Consider the following 23729-nt stretch of genomic DNA (forward strand, 5'->3'; position numbering starts at 1 on the left):
AAAGGAGCCTCCTTGGGCACCGTCAGCCTGACTTTGTGCGTCTCCCACTTAGTGCTTTGCCAAGGCGCCTCTGACCGGTAACTCGGGGGACCTCGTTGCTCTTCTCTGTGCCCCACACGTGTGTGTGTGTGGGGGGGGGGGGTCTTGCCAGCCCCGGAGCATGGGACGCGGTGCAGCCGGTCAGCGGGATGGGTTTGCCCGCGCAGGCTGCAGTGCATGCAGCGAGGGGCTGGCCAGGTCTCTGTGCGGAAGCCTCACCTCGTCCTGGCCCAGCGCCCTGGGGCTCCGGGAGCTCTGGCCGTGCTGGGGCTCCGGGGCTGGGCGAGAACACGCTGCACCCACTGGACCCCAGGACGGCGGAGACCCTCCCCGCCGCCGGCCATTGGCTGCCAAGTGACAAGGGGCGTGTCCGTCTCGCCCCCTCCCGGGCCCATATTAGCAGCCGCGCGCTGGTGGGCTGCTGAGGTTGGTTGCGGCAGCCGGGGGACTGGCCCGCAGGGGTGGAGGATTTTTGGGCCAGCGTCCCTTGAAGGCCCGGGTAGCTGGGGAGAGCGAGCGAGTGGAGACGCGCCTGGCCGCAAGATGCCGCGCTCCTTTCTGGTGAAGAAGCATTTCTCGGCCAGCAAGAAACCCAACTACAGCGAGTTGGAGAGTCAGACCGGTAAGTGTCCCCGCCACGGGGGCTGCAGGGGGGCTGGGCACGGGGATGGAGGGGGCGCTGGAGCTGCTGGGCACGGGGGCAGGAATTACAGGGAGGCGTAAGGAGCTGGGCACGGGAGGCGCTGGGAGCTGGACACAGGGGCGGGAGCTGCTGGGGGCGCGGGAGCTGCTGGGGGTTGGGCACGGGGGCAGGAGCTGCAGGGAGGCGTGGGAAGCTGGGCACGGGGGCTGGAGTTGGAATGGGAGCTGGGCAGGAGCTGCAGGGAGGCGTAGGGAGCTGGGCACGGGGACAGGAGCTGCAGGGAGGCGCCGGGGACCGGGTCCGGGGCTGGAAAACGGCACTGTCCGCACCGTGACTTCACCAGGCTGGTGCACCCCGGGCACGGGAAACTGCGCGTGTTGCGTCCAGGGCGCCACCCACGTGCGAACACCGCGGGTGTGAGCGGAGCCAGGGGCGCGGCCTGCCGGGTACCGGCCTGGGGCTGCGTTGTCCACGCAGGGGTCTCCCGGAGGGAGCCCAGCATGTGGCGGCTGCCCATGTGCTGGCGCCGGGAGGGCTGGCTGGGCGCGGTGCACGGGCAGCGCACCTGCCTCGCAGCCTGAGTCACGGGTACCCATGGCCCAGCCTGCGCCCCGGGTTAGAGACGCCGCCCCCGCTGATCCGCCCGTAGGGCCGCGCTGCAGAGTAGCGCCCCGCGCTGCGTACCGCACCTGCGGTCGGAGCGTGGCCCGGCCAGGAGCTCTGGGCCCCCACGGCAGCCGCGGGAGCGGAGGGACCCCGCTGTGCGCTTTCCCTGCGCGGTTCGCGCTGCTGGGGCCCGATTCTGCCCCCACCCCACCGAGTTCAGTCAGCGGTCCCGGGATCAGGCCCCTCCCCAGCCTTGCGCTCTGCATGTGGCTGCCTATCCTGGGACTGGCTAACCGCCGCCGGCTCTGCTTCTTTCCAGTGATCGTGTCGCCCTTTCTGTATGAGAAGTGCCCCCTATCCCTCATCCCCCAGCCGGAGGTCCTGAGCCCGGGGGCCTACTACCCCCCGCTTGTGTGGGACACGGGGCTGCTCTCCAACTTCTTCACCTCGGAGACGGAATACAAGACATGCGCCGCTTCCCCCAGCCCAGAGTCCAAGCCCCTAGACCTGACCTCCCTGTCCAGCGAGGAGGATGAAGGCAAGACCTCTGACCCGCCCAGCCCGGCCTCTTCTGCCACCGAGGCGGAGAAATTCCAGTGTAGTCAATGCAACAAGTCCTACTCCACCTTTGCGGGCCTTTCCAAGCACAAACAATTGCACTGTGATTCCCAGACCAGGAAATCTTTTAGCTGCAAGTACTGTGAGAAGGAGTACGTGAGCCTGGGGGCTCTCAAGATGCACATCCGAAGCCATACCCTGCCCTGCGTGTGTAAAATCTGCGGCAAGGCTTTCTCCAGGCCCTGGCTCCTGCAGGGCCACATCAGAACCCACACAGGTAACCGCTGACTCTGGAGTTTCTCCCTTATCTCCGCCTGCTCCTGCCTCAACCCCCAGGCCTGCAGCCTGAAGCGAAGCAACAGTTTTGTATCTTATCTGGGGGGAGATAAGGGCTTCCCAAACCCTGGGACCTCTCTCTGTAAAATGCCCTTTAAATACCTTTCTGCTAAAATCACAGGGCAGATTCGTATTGGGTGTAAAATCAGGACAACTCCATTCTGTTCATTTTGCACCCTTGAGGATCTGGCCCCAGGTGTTCTAAAGAGCGCAGAGAATTAATGCTGAAAGCTTGAGCAGAGATGCACTGTCAGTGACAGTTCTGTGGTTTGGGTGTGTTCTCACCCTTTTGTTCAACATCTAACCTGCTTACCTATGCAAGACCGCTCCTGCTCCTTCTCCCCCCGCCCCTTCCCCCATGCTTTTTTAGCTCCTGGAGTAAAGTTCACATTATAATCTGCAGCCTTTCCTTCTGTCTAGTGTCAGGGTTGTGGACGCTGCGGGGAACTTGACCACCTTGATATGAACACTGGCCTGTTACCCAGCATCCCTTTAATTCCCCAGGCATATGAATCCCTCATGAATCAAGGAGGATAAGCTTAGTTCCAACACAAAAGCATCATTTCAAACCTCATTGGTTTTCATTGTTTGGCTAATGGTACTATTGAGCAGGGAGTGGGGGACACTGAAGGCTCATGGTCTGTGTAGGCAGGTGCTTTAATGTAGCAATGCTGTTAGCATCGTGCACCTGTTACTGTAATGCCCCAGGCAAAGCAACAGACTTGCAGCTGCCAGGCTGTTGAAGCTTTTAATCCAAAAAGTATCACATTTACAATGCATCTCCCTCAGCATCCTTTGTGCTTGCCACAGGGATAGTTTAATTGTTACTTGGCGCTGATTTCACACCCTCTTAAAGTACTAAAGATGATGTTTGAAGGAAACTAGAAAGACTTAATTGTGCTTTCTAAATTGAGCAGGCACATTTCTTTCTCCAGCCTTTCTGCCAGGAATTCACCCTGCTTTTCAACACTGGGAGGTGGATGAACAGAAAAGGAAATAGCTATACTCCAGTTCCAGAGGCCTCTGCTTTAAAACACTGCCTGCTGTGACACAATTAATAATACTTAGTATGCAGTCAGGTTCAACGACACCAAACCTTCCCATGAAATATTTGTGTCCTTAATTACTTGGTGAAATCGTGGGGTTTTTACCTTTCCCTGGCTTTAATTTTCATACAACTTCGTGTAACTGTTTGGGAATGCTCTCTTTACTACTGAATTCCTAAGTGTAGCATTTTGTCAAAGTGGATCACACACATACCAATGTACATGCATTTATACAGAGAGATTTATAAATGTCCTTTAAAATCTCAATAATACTGAGCACTTCTTTTCAAAGAGTTTTTAACAAACTTTGCCTATTGAATGGCTCACTCTTTGATATTCTCCATGTGTTGATGCACTATTTAATTGTGAATGCTTCTCTTTGTTTTATAGGTGAAAAGCCTTTTTCCTGTACACACTGCAATAGGGCCTTTGCTGACCGCTCTAATCTCCGAGCCCACCTGCAGACTCATTCAGATGTAAAGAAGTATCAATGCAAAACCTGCTCCCGGACTTTCTCCCGAATGTCACTACTTCACAAACATGAAGAAACGGGCTGCTCTGGAACTCGCTAAAGGTTCTAAACCCCAAGGACTCTGACATGCAAATACATGTATTGTTACTAGTTTCTATAGGAGGTAGTTTCCTTCATATTGCCATTTCAGTGTCTATGAAGCCCTGTATATCCAGCTGCTTTGGGCCTTAAATGATATTTTTACCATGTTCTTCATCTTCATACCTCTGGCGCAATTTAAAGGTCTGATCCTTCTTCCATTGAAGTCAATGGTGAAACTCTAATCGACTTCTGTCACCACAGGATCAGACCCTCTACTATGATTGACTGTGCCTTATATAAAATGAAGGCATGAAGAAGAGTTTCCCTCCACTCCAGCTAAATTCAGTGGATGCAGGATCAGGCTTATTGATATCAATCTGAGTGTTGCTATAGACTAAACAGGTGCCTGTTAGTTGCTGAAGTTACTCAGCACCTTGCAGGATTGCGCCCTGAATCATGACATACAGCTGGTCTGAAATATATATCACAGTTGTGTGTGTAGTTTTTGTTTTATTTTTTTAATGAAGGACAAAAGCGAAGTGTTAAACATAAACCCCTTCTTCTCCTTGATTGTGTATATGCCGCCTGCAGAAGGTGTAACTATGCAATAATACAGTATCACATTAGTTCTCAAGCAGCTGCTTCTCCCCCAGCACAATGACAATTTGCAATGCCTACAAGATTAACAATGTCCATAAAAGGCATTGGTAGCCATTTCAAACAAGAATCCTGTTTACAGAGCAGCTATGCACTCAAGCACCTGTTAATATGACTCTTAACAACTGCTTTTCAAGAGAACTGTGACTAATAGCAGGCACTTGTCAGATGATACAATGGTGGCTTGTGCAAAGCACTGGCCATTGACAGGTGTGTGCCAAAAGAGCTATTTATGGTTATTGACAGGTGCCTAGTGAATGCATCTTTCTTTGTACATTGTTTTCACACAATCATAACAGAGTATGTTTACATTTCAAAGGTACACTGGTATTTATATTTTTGTGCCACAATTTTGTACTGATGAAACTTTTTATATAATTATATACAGTTTATTGATATTCAATAAAATGGTTAATTTATAATATGGTCTTGTGGCTACTTTTTTTTTTTTTAATTTAAACAGCGACTGCACACTTGTATATATTTTTGTTGCAGTTTCAAGGGACCAGACTATGACTCACTCATATGCGTAGACTCCTTATCAGATTTTGTGTTAATAATGGCTCACTAATGTGAAGAAGGGGTACTCACTGTCTGGCTCAAAAACTGATGACAACACTTTAAATTCCTGAAAACTCTTATGAGCCTATGTAGCTGAAGGTAAATGGCAATGGTAATCTGACCATAGCGCCGGTAGTAGTAATATGTCCTGAATGCCCATGAAAAGGGGTAGTAGGTGGCTGTAATCATGGAGATGTTTTTTTAAATAAAATTTGTGGTGCAGCTGCAAAGAGCCTTTGTTAAAGTAAAATTAAAAAGTGGTTCATGATATGTCTTAATCACAGACGCAGCTCACCCTTTTCTCTTTTCAGTTGAGTCAGAGACAGCAGACATGGAAAAGACCTATTAGGTCATCTCCCATCCACCAAACAATGCAAGAATGTTCTCACAGGTTATTTTCTAGTGCTCTTTTCCCAGAAATATCCCAATCACTTCCCTTGCGACACTGTTCAAGGATCTTAGCCAATGTCACAATGAGAAAGTTCCTCCTGACATCAGCCTAAATCTGTACCCTTTGTAGCATTGAAAAGGGGTGGATGACCCTCTGACAAGCACAGTCTGGGGTGCAGGTGATCTGGCTGCCGCTGCAGTCTTAAACATCACAATTTATGGCTTGTTTACACTTGAAAGTTGATTTGGATTGAGGTTGAATGTGAATTTAAAGCATGACCACTATTTCCTGATTAGCTCCATGTGCAGACAAGCCATATTTTGGAGTAGTCTGAGACAACCTAGTGTGGGAAATGCCTAAGACTTGTCAACACTAGTGCTCCCACCACCATGTTCACTGGTGGGGCTGCACCACAGCGAGAGATCCCAAGCATTGCTAGTGGAGAGAAAGCATGTCCAACTTCCTCCATCTATAAAAGGGATAATAATGCCCCTTACCCCTGAGATGGAACTTGGTTCATGTAATGTTTGCAAAATGGTTTCTTTGAGACCCTTGGTTGGAAGGCAAAACAGAATTATAAATTATTAGTAAATCATTTCTTTCCCTTTTCCTTTACTGAGCTTGAAATACTGTCTCATGGCAGAGTGGAGTTAATTGGTAACTCTGATTTGCCTTGGTGCTATTTCCATTAATGGAGCCATTTTAGGGGCCCAATCCTTGCACACCCAAAACACTCATTGCAGACTATGAGAATTTTGGATGCTTAAAGCGTGCCAGAATTGTCAGTTAATTGGCTGGAGGATGTAAACCTATATTTTACAGATTGGCTTTCCTACAGGCTAAATTTTTCATTGCTGTCCCATTTTTCCCCACTCACCCGGTTTTCATGATCTCTGAGAGATGGTTTTTAAATCAGAAGCAAAAGAGAGATGTTCCACTCCCAGCATTACGTGTCTCCATTTCACCGCTTTAAATTATTGGAAATGGATAAAATCAATTCAGCAGCTTCCAGTCAAACACTTACTGCATAATTTCCTTTGGGTTTCAAAAGGCATTTTTATAAAACAGGAAGATGCGTGGTTGTAAAATGGAACAGATCTGCTGCGCAGTCATTCTTTAATTAAGTGCTCACCCAGCATAAACCAACTTTCCCATCTGAGCCTGGCTCGTTACAATCTTTATTATTGAGCAAGGGAGGAAGTTGGGGTTTTGTTGGATTATTTTCCCCCCCCCCTTTTCCCAACAGGAAACAAATGAAATTAAAAAACCCAAACCCAGTGAAATTAAAAAGAGAGACAGAGAGAGCATTTCACTAATTACTTTCCGCTTTTTAGCTATAAAATCCTGGATTCACAGTAGTAACTAAATTGTTAAAAAGGGGAAAATGTCTAGAAGGGACCACCGTAAGGACTAGGAAAGGAGACAGAAGTTAGGTCTGGGCATTCAGGGAACAAATATTTATAGACATGCTTTTTATATGTAGAAGGAGTGTGTGTTATATGTGCTCTGAGAGCCTTGATTGGAAGGTACAAGGTAACAGCTGAGTGTTTTATTTTTCAGTTCTTTGGTACAAGACTATTCAGTTATAATTTTGTTTAGTGTTCTGACTTTGTGTGGGTGTTTAACTAAATATTAAGGGCCATACCTGTCTTTGGTCCATGCTTGCCATAGCTCAGGGTGTAGGGCAAGGCTGGCATAGGGCCCAAACCAAACATTTTTGTGTAGTTATGTGAATGAAGAATCCCCCCACTGGTTCACATTGCACGTACTGTCAAACAGAGTTAAAGATGCTGGCCAAGCACCTAGCAATCCTGTTCCATTTTGTTAAGAAGATAAGAATGGCCACAATGGGTCAGACCAAAGGTCCATCCAGCCCAGTGTCCTGTCTGCCGACAGTGGCTAATGCCATGTGCCCCAGAGGGAATGAACAGAACAGGTAATCAAGTCCTCAGTGGTTTGAGCATTGGCCTGCTAAACCCAGGGTTGTGAGTTCAATCCTTGAGGGGGCCAGTTGGGGATTGGTCCTGCTTTGAGCAGGGGGTTGGACTAGATGATCTCCTGAGGTCCCTTCCAACCCTAATTATCTATGATTCTAAGTGATCCATCCCCTATCACCCAATCTCAGCTTCTGGCAAGCAGAGGCTAGGGACACCACTGCTGCCCATCCTGGCTAATAGCCGTTGATGGACCTGTTCTCCATGAACTTATCTAGTTCTTTGTTTGGGACTGATGGTTTTTCCTTGCATTTACATCCATTGAGGCTAAGTCCTGCCTGTGCCATTGGCTTCAAGGGGATTATATTAATATGCGTAAAACAGACCAAAAAGGGTTTGTTCCATATGATGTGAAAAACCTTATCTTCTGCAATTCTTGGGCTAACTTGTGGCCTACTCAGCTACATTCCAGTCTTTGGATGGATGAGGTTTGGGATGCAGGGCTTTTAGAATTAAGGGATTGGGGAAGGATAAATATAGTTTGAAAACAGCAGAAACAAGAAACCCAAACTACTTGGAAACACGACAGGCCAGATCATTGGCCTTGCCCATGTTATAACTATATCCTGGGGTAGAGGATGGGGCAGGATGTGGCCAAAGCACCTTGCACTTCATGGCCAGTTATTGTTGGTGTAATTTAGAGCAGCCTCTAAGGCTGTGTTTACACTACAGACCTTACAGTGGCAGAGCTGTACTGCTGGAGCTGCACCGCTGTAAGGTCTCCTGTGTAGCTGCTCTATGCCAGCAGGAGAGAGCTCTCCCACCTGCATAATTAAACCACCCCTAAAGAGCGGTGGTAGCTATGTTGGTGGGAGACACGCTCCTGCCAACATAGTGCTGTCCACACAGGTGCTTTTGTGGGTGAAACGTATGTTGATCGGGGTGTGTTTTTTCACATCCCTGACTGACAAAAGTTTTGCTGACCAACGTGCTAGTGTAGACATAGCTTAAGGCTATTTTAAATTATGCCTGGGTCTGAAATGGCTCTTGGTCTATCTCAGGATCAGGGAAGTGGCTTAGAACCACCTCCCCTCACTCCCTTGGAATCTGTGCTGATCACAGCTCAGCCAGAGCCCTGGATCTGCCTCACTATTTTAAAAACATGTTTTGAACCGCAAATAAGACTTTGGAGATGTTATAAAGTTATTATTTCTATTGTGTCACAAACTGGTGAAAACCTAGATTGAGCCAGTGATGTTAAGAAATCACTTTTAAGTGGGAGGTAGGGTTATATAGCGGATAAAGCATTGGACTGATTCTCAGGAAACATGGGTTCTATTCCCATTGCTACCACTGGCCCATGAGGTGACCTCAGGCAAGTCATTTCACTTCTTTCTGCCTCAGTTTCCTCATCTGTAAAATGAGGATAACGATATTTAAGGCTTGTCTACACATACACTCAGGAAAATTAATCCAAATGAATTTTTAAAGTGGATTAGTTAAACTGCATTAAATCTCTGGGTGGACACTCTTGTTTAATTCTGAAGTTAATTAAGGAAGTGAATTAAACTAAACTGAATTAAGGCCACCGCAATTCTGAATAAGAGTTCCCACAGTGTGTTAATGTAGTTTAACTAATCCACTTTAAATTCACACTTTTAATTAATTTGGATTCACTTTCCTGAGCGTTCTGGTGTAGACAAACTCTTACCTCTTTTGCAAAGTCTTTGAGATCTACTGATGAAAACTGGTAGGCATTATTTTAATTATTCAGGTTTTCTTGTTTATCTTTTACAAAACAATACCTCCATGTTAGCTCTAATGGCATAACACACCTTCAGAAAGTGATGCCCATTCTGAAAGAATTCTGCAGTCACGCAGCACATCATAAGCCAGGGAGTCATCCCTGACTCGCTAACTGGCTCTGTAAAGTGCAGACTTGATGACTAAGGCGGAGGTTCATGCTGAAGTATGGGCTTGCTTTTTTTTTTTTTTTTTAATTTCCAGAAATAAACAGTGTAAAGCTTGTCTCTTGAGCGCATGTGTTTTACCCAGGTAGGAAGGACTGTAGTTTCTGAGGAGGGCAGGAGACCTGTGATTAACAGGAGGAGCCATTTGGTGACCACCTTGTGTGACCATCTGCAAAAGATTATATTGTCAGTGCTAATAAAAGCTGTGATTCAATCAACGTAACTCCAGGTATCACAAGGGGCTGCAATTGTTGAAGATCGTGAACCCCAGTGAGCAGGGTTTGTTGGCTCTGCACTGACATTCTCTTTGGGCTGGAAGTGTTTTGTTTTGTGTTACACTGACAGAGTAAATGTTTGAACTCCCAGTTTTAATTTCCACTCACTCTGAAGGACCTTTCAAACAAGCACATTCGTCCTCCCTGCTTTTAGGCAAACCAAGAAGTGCCTTTTCTTTCTGTAGGTCTTCACCCCCCGCTGGGTGAATTAAGGTTGATTTGAAAGCAGGGCCAGCTAATGTATCCGTGTCTTTACCAGCAGCCCAAGAGAAGGATGTGCTAAACTGCCCCAACCAGGAACAGCTTTGGAGCTTCTGGTGCCCCAAGCTACTCTAAATTACACTGCCCCATACCGGGTCAGAGATGGGAGAGTTTCAAGCAAAACAAAAGCTTTAGGATTTCACTTTACTTCAAAAGAAAGTTGCCTGTAGAAGTATCCTTCCCCTCAACCCCATCCCACCCCACCCCACCCCTGCTTCTTGCAACACTGACTGGTTGGCAGAGTCCTCGCGGTCCTCACTCCATTTTTATTCAACCTTATTCAAGCAAAACTCCCAATGAATAAACCCTCTTCCCACTCCTTCCCCTGTCTGCTCTGGTCATTCAGGTCATGGGGGTGAAGTGTTCAAGTTTCCTTGGCAGACCTGGGAGCAGAATTTGGGATTTCTGCACAATAAAGGGCCGGACCCTGAGGCCCTGACCCAGTTTTTACTCAGGCAGAACCCATTATCTTCACTGGGCGCTTTGCCCAAATAAAAAGTGAGCCAGGGCCTCAGCATTTGGCCTGCCATCAACCTAAAGTCCTTTCTGTGTCTAATGGGGCTGATTAGGATGTGGTATTTTTAAAAGCACCTTGTTGTGTCTAATATACATGCCTAATCTATTAAATATGTGTATATTGAGATCTTGCTCACTGAACTTAATAAAATCACTAGAAATGACATGTTATAGTTGTAATGATGCTCACTTTGCAATACGGTAACAACCTGTTAAATAGAAAGATCTGATCCCGCTATTAATGTATAATGGCTCTTTATACAAAAGTTAACCATTGTAATGATTGTTTCTGATATTTGCATGGTGAGGATTTCTAAACTTGTTAAAACTTCCTAAATAAATAAATAGTTTAAAAACCCCACCATGTTATTATCACTAATATTATTTGTATGTCACCAACCCAATATGGGCTAAGCACTTTACAAAGGCATGTGGGGAAAAGATCCCTGCCTCGAGGATCTTACAATCAAAAGGCTCTATTCTGCTCCCTGTTTCTAAATCAGTTTCATTAAATTGGGGGCACTTTTTGTGCATAGATCAGCTGAACAGGATATGGCCTTGTCTACATGTGAGGAGGGGGTTACACACTGAGTTGAAGAGCATTGGCAGGCATGCAGTAAATAAGCCACAGCAAAAGTGTACATATGGACAGCCATTTAAATAGTTTCAATCCTTGTAATTGTGTCCACAGGACAGCGACATTTTGCAAAGTAAGCACATGGCATTCTGGGGGGGTATCCCATGTTCCTTTGCTCCACTGCTGGGCTATGTGCATGCTGGATTTCTCTTGTATATTGTGGGATATATAATGGAAGCCAGGCGGAAGCCAGTGGAATTCTGGGAATTGGTGTCAAACTCCAAAACTCCCATGATTCTGCACCCACAGTGTACTGTGACTATTCTCCATATAATCAAACTACTTCCCATAAGGTATGTGAGAAAGTGGGCAGAACTGGGCCCTAAATTCAACTTCGCCCAGGGCTGACAGGAAAGAATGGGACAAGAGGTGTGAAAGGAAAGATGAGAGTTACAACAAGGACTGACTATTTAAACTATAGGACAATGTTGGCACAAGAACAAATGGGCATCAATTGGCTGGTAATAAATTTAGGCTGGAAATTAGAAGGTTTCTAAGCATCACAGCAGTGAGGCTCTGGAGGAGTAGGGGCAGACAACATAACTAGTTTTAAAATGGAGCTTGATGAATGGGTTCATGTAATGGAAATGTTTCACCAAGTTCAACTTTATTTGCATGGTTCAGAATCTGAGGATCATAATGGATATTGCTCCATGGCCATTTTGCGAATGCAATTCCTCCCCTCCCACTTTCCATTTATTTCATTAAATCCCTGTGTTCTGATTTTAGAGGAGGCTCAAAAAGCAGATTGCCGAGTAGCACAGTGAGGGCATTTGGGTGCATTGTTGTGCTATGCGAAAGCTAAGGGCCTGCTACATGCTGTGTGTCTAACACACAGTGAAGAGAATTTCTTCTTCTTAATGGGAGATTTAGAGACAAAAAAAAAAAAAAAAACAGGAGAAGAACTGGACTGTATTTGAACCCAAGGAGTCAGGAAATGTAGCAAGCTGCTTTCATGCTCAGCTGAGCTTCAGGGCTCCTGGTGGAGGTCTCCCCATGGACTAGCAGCCAGGACTGCATTTGAATTACAGCCCATTAGAAAAGTTTATGCATGTCATTTTGCCGCAGTTTTGAAGCCCGGTGCATTTTCTCTCCTCATGCACAGACACTAACGGGACTTAGCGGGCAGAGGGGCCGAGATTAGCTGTAACACTTTCACCTGTCAAGGTCTGAGAGGTAGGAAGAAAAGAGAGCTTGAAAAGTACCCAGGCTCAGTTTAGCACAGCACAGCACAGCAGCTATAAGCATTCACCACACCAGCTTCATCAGCAACGATTGCTCCCGACCCCCTTCTGGCAATCTAACCATCCGCCAAGGATTGAACAGCCGCTAGGGATTGAACTCAGCTCGCAACAGGGCCCCAACAACCTTCAAATGAATGGATGCCAAGCACAAATTTACTGTGGATCCTCCTCCCACACCCCGCCCCTGCACATTGTCCACCCTGACTCATGCCACCGTCACAAAATCTGTGGCTCTGCCCACCTCCCCAACAATCCCAGTGTCTCTGACCCTTAGTGTATATATCTAGTGTCTCTGGCTACTTACTGCAGCTGGTTGGGAAAAGTCACTGTTGCTGCTGTCTGTGCCTCCCTGGGAGCTGAGGCTGCCTCTCGTATGTTTGTTTACTCCCGAGGACCCTGCAGGATCTCCCATGCCAGATCCCAAGGGGAGTGCAGGATGCAATGCAGGAGCAGGCTGAGAGATGGGAGGGCATTTTTGAAGAAGCTTCCAGTCCCGTGTTCCCAGCGGCAGCGGGAATTTCCTGCAGTGAGGATGGGTGCCTGGCAATTTCCCCCACCCACTGCTAATCCTCTGCTCCTGCCCCATCCTGTCTGCACTTCCTTGCTGCTTCTGTCCCACTCACATGAGGCCGTCAGACGAGGCATGGCCCTGGAGCCTGAGTCTTCCCCCTGCACCAGTGGGAGATCCCTACGGGACTTCATGGAGTTATGGGTCCTTGGCAGGATTGTCATCCGGGCCACTCACTCTTAAGGTGATGCTTCTATTGTCAAGCTTGAGCTGCACTGGCAGGGCAGTGGGGGAGAGAGGGGTTGCTCTGCTGCTGGTTGTGTTGTGCTTGCTCTGCGTATAGAAGAGGATTTCAGGCCTCCGGCTTTTTTTCACCCCGCCCCTTTCCCCAGCAATACATTCCCAAGGAATAGAAAAACAAAGAAGAAAAACAGTGGGCCAGATCCTCAGCTGGTATAACTCAGTGTAACTCCATTCACTTCAGTGGAACCATGATGATTTACACCACCTGAGGATCTGGCCCATGGCTTCCAAACCTGCTGTGTAAAGAAGGCAGCATAAACTTTGACTTGACTCAAAATCCAAAGTGTATTTGCCTAATTCTCCCAGTGGCTCTTACCTTATCGAGAAAAAGCTGAAAAAAACCCCAAGCAGAACCAGGGCAAGAGCCCATCAAAGACCCGTCAATGAAATGGATCTCTAGGCCAATGTTTATGCTTTGGAGCATGGAACAACATGGGTTTTGCAAAACAAGCCAAATGGTCTTTAAACAGTGTGCAACAGAGAAATTAGCCTGAAGATTTCCCCTCTCCTACACCTGGTGATTATTGGAAGGTTTGAAAGATTTGTGCACCTATTCCCTGCTCTTTGAGCAGGGCAGCAGGTGCAGAGACTAGTTTAGCTTTAAACATAGCTTACATGTCAACATACGTCTATGGCAAGAGACTTCATCCATTAACGGTTGGCCATAAGGAGTCAAGTTCACAAACAAGCTGCAGGTGTAGCTGTTGTTTCTCTGGCTCGGTGCTATTGAAACTAACAATAATCCTAAATTAATCTTTAATTAGATGATAAAGAGGTAATATTGGATTGCTCTCGGGTTGTGGGGTGCAATTCTTTACACTGAAACAAAGAACTTCACAAATATAGAGAGTACAGGAGAAACGAGAATGTGAGAGAAAAGGGGATGAAAGATTAAATAAAAGAGAATGGGATGGATTCATTAAACAGATGCATTCATTTTTTATTTCAATGTTTGAAATTATTCTTTGGTTTTGGAGCAGGCTTTGCCCCTCTTTAATAGAAAATTTCACCCTGCTCCACTCACTCACCCTCCATCCCACTAAACAAATCCCACACCTATATGATTGTACTCTTGGTCTCATTTAAAGTCAGCCTTGGCAGTTCCTGATCTCTGCTGTGCCTTGTACTCCACCCAGGATGGGCAGTGTGTGATTGGGCATGGAAAGAGGCTGCCTGATCTGCACGCACAGTTATCATGATTGCATGTGCAAATCGGGTAACTGCAGGCACAAATGACCATGATGAATCCATATGAGTGTGAAGCCATGACATCCGCATGTGTGGATTAAGTACACAATTACATCCCTTGCTTGTATAAAAATCAGGCATTAAATCTTCATTACTGGAGTAAATAACAAAGAAAAGTCATCCCCATCTCATTGTCCCTGGGCTGTGCTTGGTCCTCTGCTGCCTGTTTAAGTAGATGAGCCTAGTTGGAGCAACATCCCTCTAGGACAGTCAAATCTTCAAACTATTTATTTAATCTCTTTACAAGTGTTGTTTTAAAGGACAGTTACTAGCATGAGGAGTGGGGGGAGTCCTTGAGTTTGCGGTGCATGCAGATTTTAAACGACTGCAGAGAAAAGAACAAGCACAATATTGTTAGGTATTAACTGTCCATTTCTTATGTTTCATTCTCAAATGGTCCGAGTGATTCTCAGGGCAGTCACTGCTGCATCTGTCCATTGTTCAGGCTGTTCCTCTGGTTGCCTTTAGTTTGCACATGATATGTTAGGAACTCTTTGTGTTTTGCTGATCGGTGAACCTTTGCAGATGATGCACTGGCCAACAAACAGATGTGTAAATCTACTGAAATTTAAAGGACTGGCCACCAAAGTCAGCTGCAGAAATAGCCCCACAAGAGTCCTGGAAACTTTATTCTGTGCCCTGTTAATGACAGTCCATTTAAAACAAAACTACTGGGATATGATAGCTGCTGCTTCTGAGAAATAATGATATAGCCTTACAAAGTTTTTATCCTCCATACAGTAATAAGTACAAGTTTCACTGGGGTCAGACTATGGTTTTACAATAGCAATGTTGTGCTGTAACTTATTGGAGATCTGCCTAGAAAATCATTTAAGTATTTTAAATCCAGCATAACATACATATTTATGGATCACCTTCTGTTTTACTGGGCTCACTGAAAGCAATGTGAGTCCTGTTTTACTTTTCTCAATAAAAAGGCTCACATTTCACATGTGAGGAGATTGGCGTCTCCCGAGCTAATTAATATGGGTTCCCTTCCACCTCTGGATTTTCCACGCAGGGTTATGCTGGCGACACTTTGTCTGTTGCTTCAATAAAGACCATGGTGTTGAACATTAGTCTCACTTGTTGACAATATGCTGGAGGCACAATGGGGCATGGCAAGGAAGCAGTGGTGTGTAGCAGGATAGTGGTAGCCTGTTATAAAGAGCTTCAAGGGTCTGCATTATGTCATTACTCAATTAGCCTGTTGGTAATAGCACTTCATTAAAGAGATAGTTTCTATTCAGTGGCAATAATCCACTTTCTAAAGAGGGGCTATAGACATTGCTCACCTTTCCCTGCTTTATTGGAGAGGCAGAAGTTATTTATTTATCTATTGAAGCTGCCTAATTAGAAAATATGTCATGTATTTGTAGCCATGGCAGTCCCAAGATATTAGAGGAGCGACAAGGTCTTCCAGCCCCGAAGAAGAACTCCATGTGGCTTGATAGCTTGTCTCTCTCACCAACAGAAGTTGGTCCAGTAAAAGATATTACCTCACCCACCTTGTCTCTCTAACCAGATAATAAACTAGTTTCAGAATCCATCCCAGGTCAAACCTTGAGAAGGCCCTAGATTTCAATGAAAAAATGCCTCATCACACTAATACTATAAACATCGGCAGCCATATTCAAACTCAGATGCATAAAGTCAGGCAACTAACGGGTCTCATTTTCAGAGGAATTGAACACCTGCAGCTCCCAATGGCCTAAAACGTCAGGCCACTTATTTAGCCCTATTCTGTGGCACACTTTGTAAGAAGAAGGGTGTTGACCATGATACCTTGGACAATTCCAGAATAGACCTTGGATTTAGGAGTCTAACTTTAGGCAACCACAGTTTTGGCCACACCACCTAATAGACTTGGCTAAGGGTGGGGGGAAGCAACAGTAAAAATACATGCTCCAAGGCATGAACTTTCTAGGAATGCCCATCGCTGCAATGATGTGATGAGGGTCATTTCTATTGCTAGTCAAATTTTCAACACGAATGGACTGTAAGTTCTCTTCTGCTTCCTGTTCTTTCTATCTGTGCCTAGAAGGGGCAAGACAGATGAGCCCATTATTGTTCCATTGAGCTAAAACATGCATTTGATCCCAGAGATATCTCCGTGCTATGTAAAATTTCCTGTCCAGCACACTCATACTCTGAGTGCTACTCTATGGCAGGAAGTTTGAGTTTCCCACACACAACTTCTCTCAAGAAACAGGACTTAATACGCAAAAAAACTGCTTGGATGCATTGTACGTTCACACGGCATGATCTGTAAGCTTCCAAACAGGGCCACACAGCTTTTCAGTGTTCAAAGGTGACGCAGAGGTCGTAAAGGTAAGCACACATCGTTCTGTGAAAGTAAATGTAGGTGGAAATTAAAACATAGATAGGAAGCAGCATTAGCACTGCGTGCAGGAAACCAGTGTTTGTCAAGAAGTAATGTCATAGTTATAGGCAGCAGGGCTCAAATGGTGAATATTTAACAAGGGGAACTTGTTGACTAGTTGATTAGATCAGACAGACAGGAAATGAATTGAGATGATTATGTATCTACAAATAAAAGCTAGTTGCTTTGATTCAGAGATAGTTACAGTGCAACCCGTGAGACACATGCAGCCCAGCCCATGGAGATCTTCAATCCCGCTGTGCCCAGTGAAGACTGAAGGTTCTAAGCAGTGTAACCAGCAGCTCAGATCAAGACGGAGCATTGCATGCCAGTCCCTGTAATCTCCACAGGCCATGCTTTCATATTAAAGAGCAGGCTGATTGGAATCTGCTCCATACTGTATCTTGTGGATAGTTGGCACTGTGGCCTTTGGCCAGGCAAAGCTTGGGTCCATCTTCTTTATCTTAAGGAAGGTTGGTGCATTCCAGTTTGAGCCCTCGTGACAGATGTAGAATGGAAATCTTTGGGTCCTAATCATGCACCCAGTGTGGTGATTCTCCAAGTTAGAAAGTAAAAGAAAATCGTTCCACATTAGGAGTTGTATCCTGCTTTTCTATTTTTTCAATCTGCAAAGAATCAATATTACTGTGTGCCACTTTCCCCACCTCCTCTTTCAGCAGGACATAGGTCACACACAAAGGACCTGATTCTCCACTCCCTTGCTCCTGGCGTTTTTGCCCTTGTGTCATCATTGACATCTGTGCAAAGTGAATGTAAAGTGCTAGTAAAATGGAATGTATCCATGTGACCACTTCCACCATTGGCTACCTCCAGTGGAGCTGCACAGAGGTAATGTGATGAAGGGAGATTTCCAAAAAGTCTAGTGTAGATAAGGCCATACTGGAATTATCCAGGATACCATGGTCAACATCCTTATTTTTACAAAGTGTGCCACAGAATATTTAATAACCTAAGTGGTTAGGAGTTTGGTTTTATATTGCACCTGAATTTCACCATTAGCACAGTGCCCCTATGGACACTGCTTCAGTACTGACTCGTGAAAAGCCTGATTTCTACTGACTCGCCTCTAGCAACCCATCGCTGCTTAGCATCATGCGGGGGCATTGGTTCAGCAGTGACTCAGACAAGAGCTGAAATGACTATGCTACTCCTTGCAGCACCTGGGTTTCCCTTAGAGGCCTTTTTGCCACATACTGATTCAGCTTGATCCTACTTGGTGTGTGAGTGCTGATGAGATTATGGTTTGAGATGATACATTTTCCTGGGAAGTTCTCCAGATGTTTGAAAGCATCCAGCATTCTCTATTCCAACAAGCTACTTCACTGTGCATGGGATGGTTAAACTGGCCCAGTGAAGCTGGAGGGAGGGAATAATTCATTTCCTTCCCCTCCCCCGCACCCTTAGAGGAACAAATGCTAAAATACAATGGAGTTTCTTAGAAACGTGATGAGAAAACCACTCCCTTTCCAGAATCCAGAAACACATGAGTCACAGGCTGGGAAGGATGGTGGGAAATTTCACACAGATGGGCATTTCATTTGATTGACAATACTGGTCAGCTAAAATATCGCCTTAAAAACAATGCAGTAACAATTTTTTTAAAAAGAGGAAAACTGTTGGTTTTGCACCCTCATGCCAAGAATAGTAAAAGATCCACTGCTCAAACTTAACTCAGACGAAGAACAAAATGTTTCAGGCCAAAAGGTGAAGGTTTCAGAAAGTTTGGAGTGTCTGAAAAGAACGAAGGAGTTAGGATGGGAACAATTATGCAGCTTTATTATAGCTGCTACTGCTTCTATCAATGTCACCCAAATGCTCAATAAAAAGTGACTTTACAGGAATAAACGTATGCCTCTTCTTCCTAGAAGCCAGGGCTTGGGTGTAATTCTAGGCCAGTATTTGCTTGAAAAATCAACAATTTGTAAAGGTATTAAGGAGCTTAGAGATGCTGCTGATAGGCACCTGCCTGGTGTGATTGTCAAACGCACCTAGCTCTCAGCTCCTCAAAAGGGCAATTGACACCTAAATCCCTTTGAGGATCTGGACTCAGAGGATACGTCTACACTGCAAGAAAACACACGTGGCTGACCTACGTCAGCCGACTCCTGCGAGGAGGAGGGTCCCAGAGCCCAGGCTCCAGCCCAAGCATCTACACTGAAATGTTACAGCCCTGCAGCCAGAGCCCTGTGAGCCGCAGTCAGCAGCCACAGGTGTTTTACTGCAGTGTAGACATAGCCTTAGTGATTTTGAAAATACCACACGGCACCTCTCTGCATCTGTAGGCACCTAAATGCATTTGAAATTCTGGCCCCGAGAGACTTGAATCAGCAACAGACCTAGGCCTTGATCCTGCTAACACACGAGTGACTTCACACACGAGTGGCCCCAGTGAGTTTACAGGATCTGGCCACAGCTGGCAGAGCCCAGTATCCATTCACGTCCCTGGATGTGGCTAAGTAAAAGAAGAGCCAGCCAATGAGTCCTGTCCATTAACACCTGCTTCCTGATGAAAGAGGGCAAAGCTTGGGTGTTTGTTCCCCTCACCCTGCCTCTGTGGCTGCTTGGGAGTGATGGGCTTGGGAGGTGGGGAGAAAGCTGCATCAATGTAACTGATGAAATGTCTGTATGTGAGTCAGATTTAACCCTGTGATCACTGGCATTTTCTAAGTTGCCAAGGAAATGAATGCTTAGCAAAGATGAAGGGGCTGTATGTGTGTTAGGTGTTAGCTAGCTATAGCTGCAACTGGTTAAAAGGACAATGTCAGGTGTCAGGTTAAGAATCAAATATTTTCTCCAAATTTCTCTCCATGTAACACCTTTGATTACCCACAATGAAGTGAATGTTTTAAAAAGAAAAGCAAATGTAGATTTTGTTACACGCAATGTTTATTCACCTTTGGTCTTTCATTCATAACTGGGAGAGTGAATCTAACTTAGTCAGTTTCCTGTTTGTTTCCAGTTTTTGGTTCCGTTTTCTGGCTCCAATGCACTAGCTCTATGCTACAGTGCTTGGGTTGCAAATGCTGCCCAGTGAGGCCAGAGGCTTAAATCCAAACGTGTCATTTATGAAATGATTTGTAAAATTGTGTATTTGTTCATTCATGGTATTGTTAATGAAGTTTAGCTTTGGAGCCATATCTGCCTGTAGATGTCCCTTTAAGATGCTGTAATTTACTGGAATCACCTTGAAGCTCCAATTCTGTAGGCACCTGAGGGATTCAACGCATTTGCACTCTGAGGCTTCCATTCCATCGTTTTACTGCCATGAAAACCCATGTGAACGCAGCAGGAATCTGTTCTCTTATGTGCTTTAAAAAAAACCCCAAACCCCACAATACGCTGTTTTTATTCAAGTAAATAGTGGAGTTGCACAATACTGGCTACCTCTCCACAAAAGGAAATAGCTGTCCCATAAATAATGGAAGGTGGAGAGCATGTGGGAGGGTATAAATGCAGGGAAGCAAATGGAGAAAGTTTTTCCCTGAGTGCTCCAAAAGCAACAGCATTCCATCCAAAGAGTAAGGGTTTGTCCACACTTTATATGCTACAGCAGCACAACTGCACATGTGGCGCTTCAGTGTAGACACTACCTACGCTGATGGGAGGGGTTCTCCCATTGGCATAATTAACCTTGCCAAGAGGTGGAGCTAGGTCGACAGAAGAATTCTTCTGTCGACCTAGTGCTGTCTACACTGGTGGCTAGGTCAGCTTACTTATACCATTCAGGGGTGAGGATTTTCACATCTCTGAGCGACGTAGATAAGCCAGCTTAATTTTCTAGTGTAGACCATGCCTAACAGAGATTTGGAGAGGGGCTGATAGGAGCTGAGATGCGCACACACACACACATATAAACATGCTCACACACATGGACATACACATATTCATGCACACATTCATACACACATAGAGCAGGTTAAGGAGAGGATCACATGCCTTATGCTATACACTATAATTTAGCTATAATTATTCATGGCTCTGCTACATGTCTGTGGCAACGTGTAAAGCTTGTCGGGGGCGGGGGTGGGAACATGGGTAGAGCATGTCGGGGGGGTGGGAACATGGGTGCGGCATGTCAGTGGTGGGGGTGGGAACGTGGGTGCAGCATGTCAGGGGGTGGGGGTGGGAACATGGGTGCAGTATGTCAGGGGGAAGGTGTGTACAGCATGTCAGGGGGCGGGGGTGGGAAGGTGGGTGCAGAATGTCAGTGGGCGGGGGTGGGAACATGGGTGCAGTATGTCAGTGGGCGGGGGTGGGAAGGTGTGTACAGCATGTCCAGGGGTGAGGTGTTTGTAGGCCAGGGAAGGGAGTTCAGGTTTAGTTTCCTCACATGCTGGATAGGCCCCAGGTTGCTTTGTTTTGTTTTGTTTTGTTTTGTTTGTTTTGTTTTTCCCCACTCTTGGCTCCTAAGGAAAGATACAGGGGATGATATAAATAGGCCTTGGGGCTAGAATAAACACTTGCTTCCAATTCAGTTGGGATGATTGATGGGCTCATTCATGGCTCCACTTAGCGCCTCCAATGGCAGCTCTTCCCAGCTCTCACAGGCAGGGCCGGCTCTAGGTTTTTGCCGCCCAAGCAAAAAAAATGTTTGGCTGCCCCCCATCCCAGCCCTGGGCTCCCCCCGCACCCTCCTGCTTCCCCAGCCCTGGGCTCTCTCCCCACCCCACCTGCACCCCCTGCTATCCCAACCCCTGGGCTCTCCCCCCACCCCACCCGCACCCCCTGCTGCCCCAACCCCTGGGCTCTCCCCCCACCCCACCTGCACCCCTGCTGCCCCAACCCCTGGGCTCTCCCCACCTCACCCGCACCTCCTGCCACCCCAGCACTGGGCTCTCCCTCCTTCCCCACCCGCACCTCCTGCCACCCCAGCCCTGGGCTCTCCCCCCACCCCACCCGCACCCCGTTCTGCCCCAACCCCTGGGCTCTCCCCACCTCACCCGCACCCCCTGCTGCCCCCAACCCTGGGCTCTCCCCCCCACCCGCACCCGCTGCCGCCCCCAACCCTGGGCTCTCCCCACCCCACCTGCACCCCTGCTGCCCCAACCCTGGGCTCTCCCCACCCGCACCCCTGCTGCCCAAACTCTGGGCTCTTCCCCCCATCTCACCCGCACCCCCCCAGCTGCCCCCACCCCTGGGCTCTCCCCACCCCACCCTCACCCCCTGCTGCCCCAGCCCTGGGCTTCCCCCCACTAGTGCTGACTCCACCCAGTTCCCCCCTCGCCTCCAGCCGGTCCGATGCTGGCAGAGTCGGGATAAGCAGTGGGGCTCCCGGGCCATGCTTCAGCCCAGGGTCAGTCCAGCCGGGGCTCCCGCCTCCAGGACCGGCCAGGACCCGGGATGGCAGAGCCAGGGGACCGCCCAGCAGAGGGCTGAGGAGCTGGAGCAGGGCAGCCCCAGAGGGAGCGGAGCCCCGGAGATCAGGACGCGGGCCCCACACAGCAGCACCCTGAGCACCAGTCCCCACTATGGCCCCACTGCTGCTGCTGCTCCTGGCCGCCCTGCCACAGTCCCTGGGCGGCTCGGGCCGCTTCGCCAAGCCCCAGCTGTGGCACTGGGGGGTGGCCACCCTGTGGCACCTGCAGGCGGCTCCGTGCACCCTGTGGGGTGTCCCCCAGCCCGAGTGTCCTGAGCTCGGAGCCCGCCTGGCCATAAGGTGCAGGCGCTGCTCCCCAACGTGAACCGCAGCGGCCCCAGGGCGCCCCCCATGCAGGACACGCTGCTGCCGCCAGGGCCGGCTCTAGGCTTTTGCCGCCACAAGTGCAAAAAAAAAAAAAAAAAAAGGCTGGCTGGAATGTCGCCCCTGAAAATGTGCTGCCCCAAGCACCTGCTTGGTTTGCTGGTGCCTGGAGCCAGCCCTCCTCACAGGACATGGCAGCCTGAGCCCCATGGTAGCCAGTCACATGCAAGATGGGAGTTTAGTGCTGAAAGAATACCCGATATAAAAAGTGCTTTGAGCTGGACCTGTAGTGTAGTCACCTTACAACCTCACAGCAGTAGCTTAATGGCGACAAAAGCTGAGGCACATCAGAAGGAGAGGAAGTAACAGGACAGGCAAATCCAGTTATTTGTTAACTGAGCTGGAGGAGGAGGAAGACAAGGCTACAGCCTGTAGCTGTGATTGTCAGAAGAATCCCAGAGATGATTTCCATATGCCAACAAAACAAGGCCTTTGGCCAGCCTGGGCCATATCCTATAGAAGAACTCCTGCACTGCGCAAAGCTGGGGCTGGATGTGTTCTCAGTGCCGGATGCCAGTCAGGAGCCTGAAAGGCAGATTTCATGCTGTGGAATTTTAAGACAGTGGAAGGGAAAGGTTATTTTAGCAGGGAATTTCAATAATGATGTTGGGAAAGATTAGTGCACAGACCGGGCTTTGGAAGTTCCCATGGGGAGGGGGGAGAGACCAGGCAGCAGAACAGACAACGTTTCCCAGATGAAAAAGGGCTTGCTTTAAAATGCTCCGAGTCTGGCCTCATGAGTCAGAGCCGAGTCCAATATAACCCCAAGAATTTATCTGACATCGGGCCAGTGAATCAGTGCCACTGGAATGATGTGGCTGGAAATGTACATTTCAGGTCAAGTGCACTGAGCCAAGTACCAGGCGTTTGGCTTTGGCAGCATCTGGCTGAGAGAATCTTGGCCTCCTCTGCTGGCGTTTCGGTTAGGATGCAGCGCAGAGATAACTACTGCAGCGACACCGACCTTCCTTCCCTTTGACTGGGTGTTTACAATCTGCGAAGCTGTAACTCGGAGAGTGACTATGACCCTGAGCATCAGCACTGGCAGCAGACGGGGGGGTGGGGGTGGGCTGTGTGAAATTAGTGTCAATGAGCCCCACCCAAGCCCCGAAACACAAACCCCCACAAGAGAGGGGGCAAGGTAGGAGCTGACTCCACTGCTTCAAACACAGCTCAGTAGTGACCAAAAGTTATCATTGTCTGTGGTCTGCTGTTGGCCAATGTATAATTGTTCGGGTGGCTCCCGTGCAGTGCCCCATGGACAAGTGTCCACATCACAAAACCCACTTGCAATTGGCA

At 47.6% G+C, this 23729-nt stretch overlaps 1 protein-coding gene across 1 annotated transcript; it reads left to right on the plus strand.

The window, feature by feature from the left end:
* Window positions 1-442: 442 nt before the first annotated feature.
* SNAI1 (snail family transcriptional repressor 1) lies at window positions 443-4296 on the plus strand. Its single transcript, XM_039499453.1, has 3 exons — window positions 443-661; window positions 1608-2123; window positions 3619-4296. Exons 1-3 carry the CDS (start codon window positions 583-585, stop codon window positions 3798-3800), a joined length of 777 nt encoding a protein of 258 aa, XP_039355387.1. The 5' UTR covers window positions 443-582; the 3' UTR covers window positions 3801-4296.
* Window positions 4297-23729: the final 19433 nt, after the last annotated feature.

This window comes from Mauremys reevesii, linkage group 13 (assembly GCF_016161935.1).
Source record: "Mauremys reevesii isolate NIE-2019 linkage group 13, ASM1616193v1, whole genome shotgun sequence".
Lineage (NCBI taxonomy): Eukaryota > Metazoa > Chordata > Testudines > Geoemydidae > Mauremys > Mauremys reevesii.

Bases quoted from the DNA above. Each gene is read 5' to 3' on its own strand.
- SNAI1 (XM_039499453.1), top strand. From the start codon at position 583: ATGCCGCGCTCCTTTCTGGTGAAGAAGCATTTCTCGGCCAGCAAGAAA. The intron at 662-1,607 runs GTAAGTGTCCCC...GCTTCTTTCCAG, and splicing joins CGAGTTGGAGAGTCAGACCG to TGATCGTGTCGCCCTTTCTG. The intron at 2,124-3,618 runs GTAACCGCTGAC...TTTGTTTTATAG, and splicing joins CCACATCAGAACCCACACAG to GTGAAAAGCCTTTTTCCTGT.